This window comes from Oncorhynchus masou, chromosome 29, assembly GCF_036934945.1.
Source record: "Oncorhynchus masou masou isolate Uvic2021 chromosome 29, UVic_Omas_1.1, whole genome shotgun sequence".
In the NCBI taxonomy this organism is placed as follows: Eukaryota; Metazoa; Chordata; class Actinopteri; order Salmoniformes; family Salmonidae; genus Oncorhynchus; species Oncorhynchus masou.
In genome coordinates this window covers 81,999,481-82,005,316 of record NC_088240.1, presented here as the reverse complement: position 1 = coordinate 82,005,316, position 5,836 = coordinate 81,999,481, and the positions used below count along the sequence as shown (strand labels likewise).

At 42.8% G+C, this 5,836-nt stretch overlaps 1 protein-coding gene across 2 annotated transcripts; it reads left to right on the top strand.

Moving 5' to 3' along the window:
- Window positions 1-1,227: 1,227 nt before the first annotated feature.
- LOC135520743 (26S proteasome non-ATPase regulatory subunit 4-like) lies at window positions 1,228-5,660 on the top strand. 2 transcript variants are annotated; one of them, XM_064946513.1, is made up of 10 exons: window positions 1,228-1,300; window positions 3,188-3,328; window positions 3,490-3,604; window positions 3,688-3,774; window positions 3,855-3,923; window positions 4,015-4,230; window positions 4,390-4,498; window positions 4,699-4,830; window positions 4,910-4,971; window positions 5,170-5,660. In XM_064946513.1, the coding sequence occupies exons 1-10, from the start codon at window positions 1,275-1,277 to the stop codon at window positions 5,347-5,349; spliced, it is 1,137 nt and encodes a 378-aa protein (XP_064802585.1). In that variant the 5' UTR covers window positions 1,228-1,274; the 3' UTR covers window positions 5,350-5,660. The 2 variants fall into 2 exon arrangements, with proteins under 2 accessions (XP_064802585.1, XP_064802584.1); XM_064946512.1 differs by having other exon boundaries at window positions 4,907-4,971.
- Window positions 5,661-5,836: the final 176 nt, after the last annotated feature.

The window sequence follows — 5,836 nt, the reverse complement described above, 5'->3', positions numbered from 1 at the left end:
GGTTCTTGTCCTTATTCCTGAACATAATACAACTGTTTAGGGATTGGAACGGTAGATCTACACTACAGTAGATCCACAAACAGGGGCGGCAGGGTAGCCTAGTGGTTAGAGCTTTGGACTAGTAACCGAAAGGTTGCAAGTTCAAATCCCCAAGCTGACAAGGTACATATCTGTCGTTCTGCCCCTGAACAGGCAGTTAAACCCACCATTCCTAGGCCGTCATTGAAAATAAGAATTTGTTCTTAACTGCCTAGTTAAATAAAGGTTAAAAAAACAAACTCACATTACTTTATTTGTGAGTGGGGGAGTCTTGTCCTTGACATGGTATTTTACAGTATATTGACTTAGGTTTTTGTTTGCAGGAGAGGCAAAGAAGGCCTTAAAGCAGGGCCCCAAAAAATGTAATATTAGGTGTTCTTGCGTTTCACTACTTTTTCTCCCTAACCCATCCTCTTTGTAAATATATTCCTGTTTAATATTATTAACAACCATAGCCCTCAAGTTGTGCTCTTTTTAATGTGTTTACCTTTGACCCTGATAGACCTGCTCAGCTTACCTGCTCATTAAACCAAACCAAAATGTGGATTGCAGTCTCTCTTAGTCCATAACGTATGTCAGTGGAGGCTGCTCATAATGGAAGGAAAGGCACAGGAGATGGTGGCCGCTCAGTAAACAATGGACCTGATCGGACAGCTTTTCTGTCCATAAGAAACAAATGGATTGGTGGAAGAGGCAGGGCAGGCCAGGAGCAAGGAAAGAGGGTGTGGTCAAGCAAGGCATCCCCCGAGGATAGATGCCCTAAGGTTTTTATCAGAACGGGTGTAGATTAGTTTAGCCTTTTTCCTTTTCCCGACATGAGTTTGTGGTGTTTGCTTTAAAAAATACTAAAATACAAATAGATAACTTCATTAAAATTATAGCTCACAACTGTGCAGGGGGAGAGGGGTGGGGGCGGTAAGGAGTGCATTCACATATCTACACACTTTCATACACACACAATTGATTGTATTTTTTGTATTGGTATTGGTTCCACAATGAGTTATTTACACTAATTACTGAATTACTACATGGTTTGGTGTAATTGATACCATTCCACTAATTATGCTCCAGCTATTACCATCAGCCCGTCCTCCCCAATTAAGGTGCCACCAACCTCCTGTGGTGTACGTGTATGTCATTGTCAACAAATATATGCGCAGGTATATTGGGGCTGAACTGCATTTCCCATCGACCATCAGTTCTGGTGACGTAGTTAGCAACAAAAAGATTCCAAGATGGGTCTCGAAAGTACTATGGTCTGGTAAGGGAAAGAAAAAAATACATTGTCATATGTATTATTCTTTAAACTAAGTAAGAGGAAGAGTTTGTTTAGTTTAATGTGAACGTGCGTCTTTTTTAAATGTATTATGAAATTGCCGCTAACATGAGTTATGTAAACACGTCCGGCCAGCAATCCTAGCCATTTTCCTGAGTCATTTTTGGCTTGCTAATGCTAGCTTCGCTATGACATGCAACGGTTGTGATTGCAATAAAATATTTCAGAGAATTTAGAGCAGCTTAGTTAGCAAGATGTTCTCCGGGAAGTTGTTTCAAGTAAGGTCGTGATGGATTTCGCCAATGTAGCAAGCATTACATCCCGAAATGTATCGTTAGCTTGCTAGTATTCTTTGTTATTTGGTGAACAAGGCAGTGGTTTAAACATAAGGTTCGGTAAACGATTACCTCAGTCTTTGTTTCTACTTACTGTAAGTTGTTCTGTATAAAAGCTTCCTATGTCAACATCGACAACATTCGCTAGCTCTGCACTTCAATATGTCCCTTACCATCAGTCTGTCTAGGGATTAGCAGTAGTCCGGGAGAAGGGGGTAAAATGGAGAGCCCTGGTTGGGGAAAACGGTTGGCAGAATGTTACTGTTGCCAGTTTATTTATTTATTTCACCTTTATTTAACCAGGTAGGCAAGTTGAGAACAAGTTCTCATTTACAATTGCGACCTGGCCAAGATAAAGCAAAGCAGTTCGACACATACAACGACACAGAGTTACACATGGAGCAAAACAAACATACAGTCAATAATACAGTATAAACAAGTCTATATACGATGTGAGCAAATGAGGTGAGATAAGGGAGGTAAAGGCAAAAAAAGGCCATGGTGGCAAAGTAAATACAATATAGCAAGTAAAACACTGGAATGGTAGATTTGCAATGGAAGAATGTGCAAAGTAGAAATAAAAATAATGGGGTGCAAAGGAGCAAAATTAATAAATTAAATACAGTAGGGAAAGAGGTAGTTGTTTGGGCTAAAATATAGGTGGGCTATGTACAGGTGCAGTAATCTGTGAGCTGCTCTGACAGTTGGTGCTTAAAGCTAGTGATTAAAAAAAAAAAAAATTAAAGGTGACTCTTAGATGCACGTTAATTTCCTGGTTGCTAAAATTCTAATAGTTATAATTTATTTGTGACAAAAAAAGAAAGTATAGTGTAGAGCATCATTGTACCATCTAAACCACTGCGAAATATATTTTCAATAACCACATATATTGTATTTTCAGCTGTTTTGAAGCTGGTGTACAAAACCAAACGTAAAATACTTGCATTCAATGAGAATTACATAACTCACATTTCTATGTGACTTTGGTCTGTGTGCCCAAAACGTACAAATGGCAGCATTAACTCATTCATGCAACACTGTTCTAAATATAGATATAATACCAGCCAACTTGTCACTGTGCTCTAATACAGGGTTTCCCAAACTCAGGCCTGGTGCACGTTTTGTTTTTTGCCCTAGCACTACACAGCAGATTCAAATGATGAACTCATCAAGTTTTGGTGGTTTGAATCAGCTGTGTAGTATTAGGGCAAAAAACTAAATGTGCACCCAAGGACGGGCCCCAGGACTGAGTTTGGGAAACCCTGCTCTTGTGGGCCTTTATCGGGGATGGGCAACTCCAGTCCCCGGAAGCCTAGTTGGTGTCACACTTTTGCTCCAGCTAACACACTTGACTCCAATAATCAAGTAATTATGATCTTCAGTTTAGAATGCAATCAGTTTAAATCAGCTGTGTTTGATAGGGATGGGGGGGAAAGTGTGACACAACTCTGGCCCCTGAGGACTAGAGTTGCCCCTCCCTGGCCTACATGCTACACTGTGTAATGGATGTATGTACTATGTTGTCTGTGTGCCTCAGTGTGGACAACAGTGAGTATATGAGGAATGGAGACTTCCTCCCCACCAGACTTCAGGCCCAGCAAGATGCTGTCAACATTGTGTGCCACTCCAAGACACGCAGCAACCCTGAGAACAATGTGGGCCTCATCACCATGGCCAAGTAAGGAGCTGTGTGTGTGAGATGTCTTTATGCTTGTCCTATGGTTGCAACAAAAAATGTAAACATTCATCATTTAGATATTACAGGATGCCTGGATACTTGTGATTTATTTTTAGTGATTGAGTGTAAGAAATGTGTAGTAACTATTGTTCTCTGCGCAGTAACTGTGAGGTGCTGACCACCTTGACTGCAGACGCAGGGAGGATACTGTCTAAACTGCACGCTGTCCAGCCCCGTGGAAACATCAGCTTCTGCACAGGCATCAGAGTGGCTCATGTATGTATACTACACAATAATACAATACAACTTCATCTTATTGTTCGTAACGACACTGAACCCTGTGTCCTCTCTTCTCCCAGTTGGCTCTGAAGCACAGACAGGGGAAGAACCACAAGATGCGTATAATTGCCTTTGTGGGTAGCCCAGTGGAGGACAACGAGAAGGATGTGAGTGTTCTATCAATGCAGTGTGTTGATAACTGCATGCATGTCCCCTCTGACATCATTTCCTGTCACATTCTCTCTAGCTGGTGAAAATGGCAAAGCGTCTAAAGAAAGAGAAAGTCAGTGTGGACATCATTAACTTTGGAGAGGAGGTACCAAATATCTTACCTAATATTTATCTGGTCTCATTATTTCTTTATAGCCATCACTGTCTCCATTATATAACCTCCTTTTGGTCTCCAGGAGGTGAACACAGAAAAGCTGACAGCCTTCATCAACACTCTGAATGGGAAGGAAGGAGCAGGGTCCCACCTTGTGACAGTGCCTCCAGGCCCCAGTCTGGCTGATGCCCTGCTGTCCTCTCCTATCCTTGCTGGGGAGGGAGGAGCCATGCTGGGCCTGGGGTCCAGTGACTTTGAGTTTGGAGTGGACCCCAGTGCAGACCCAGAGCTGGCACTGGTGAGAGGGGAGGACTAGATGGGTTGATCATCCCCTCTCACTCTAGTTTTTACACTTTCTAGTTCTTTCTCTCTCATTGCCTCTTTTTTTAGATGATTATTATCGTATGCTGCAATCTTCCCCCTTTTGAACTTTTTCTGCACTCTGTGCCTTCTCCAGGCTCTGAGGGTGTCTATGGAGGAGCAGAGACAGAGGCAGGAGGATGAGACTCGCAGGGCAGCAGTGGTGTCTGCTGCTGAGGCCGGGGTTCCCTCGCCTACCGCTGACGGTGAGACAAATGCACAACTCTCCATCTACACCCTGTACACATAACAATAAACCTCCACCTACAAACTAATCACTCATCTATAACTGGCAACCAAACAATGCCCATACACCATTATCCCTCTCCTCTCTCTGTACTTGGATCTTCCCTGAAGGGAGGCACTGCATACGGGGGACTAAACTGTTAACCACCTCCTGTTCTAGAGTCAGACGAAGCTCTGCTGAAGATGTCAGTCCCCCAGGCTGACACGGCCACGCCCGCTATGCCCGACTTCAGCCGCATGACGGAGGACGAGCAGATTGCCTACGCTCTACAGATGTCCATGCAGGGTGGAGGTCAGTGACATACACCTGTTATAACCAGTTATAACATGGCACAGTCAGTCTGTAACATCTGTCCTATCCTACCCAGCAGAGTTTGGTGCAGAGTCAATGGACATGGACACAGGAGCCCCTGTAGACTCAGAGGGTGTTAAGGTACATTTACATTTACATTTAAGTCATTTAGCAGACGCTCTTATCCAGAGCGACTTACAAATTGGTGAATTCACCTTCTGACGGCCAAGTCTCTCACACCACTGAGATGAAAGTGTACATGTGTAGCGGACATATCCCGCCTGTTACACGTGCTCAAATGCTCTCGTTTTTCTAGCGTATGTTAATCTCTCTCTGCAGGATGAGGAGGACTATGATGTGATGCAGGACCCAGAGTTTCTCCAGAGTGTCCTGGAGAACCTACCGGGTGTCGACCCCAACAACGAGGCCATCCGGAATGCCATGGGCTCGCTGGCCTCACAGACAGGATCCAAACCTGACAGCAAGAAAGACAAAGACGATGAGAAGAAGAAGAAATGAACATTTACACAGTAAACATAATAGATACCCTGGCGTTGACCTGTTGACAATGGCTCCTTTTAATTTAATAGTTGTGCAAACTGTAACCTCAAATGACCTCTAGGTTTTTTTTGTATCGCCATACTCAAACAGTTGAACAGGGCTTTCTTTATCTTTGTTGTGTCAAGGTTAATGATGCATGTTGCCTTTAAAAAAAGCAAAAAACAAGTTTGTACTAAAGTGGGACCTTATCAACCCAAGCACATTCAGTAAGTGTACATTTATGTGCTGATAATAATAAATACATTTACATAATTCAAGAGAACACCTCAGCTGGTTGTTGTGGAGTTTTGTGCCAATGTTGACATGCTGCACACATACTCCTTCCAAAGAGGGGATTGATGACTACACAACAGATGTGGTGGAATATGGACTTGACTTTTAGTATAAAAATGTCAGATAAACATTGATTTTATTGCAAACTAATTTGTGTGTAACTCAGTCTTTC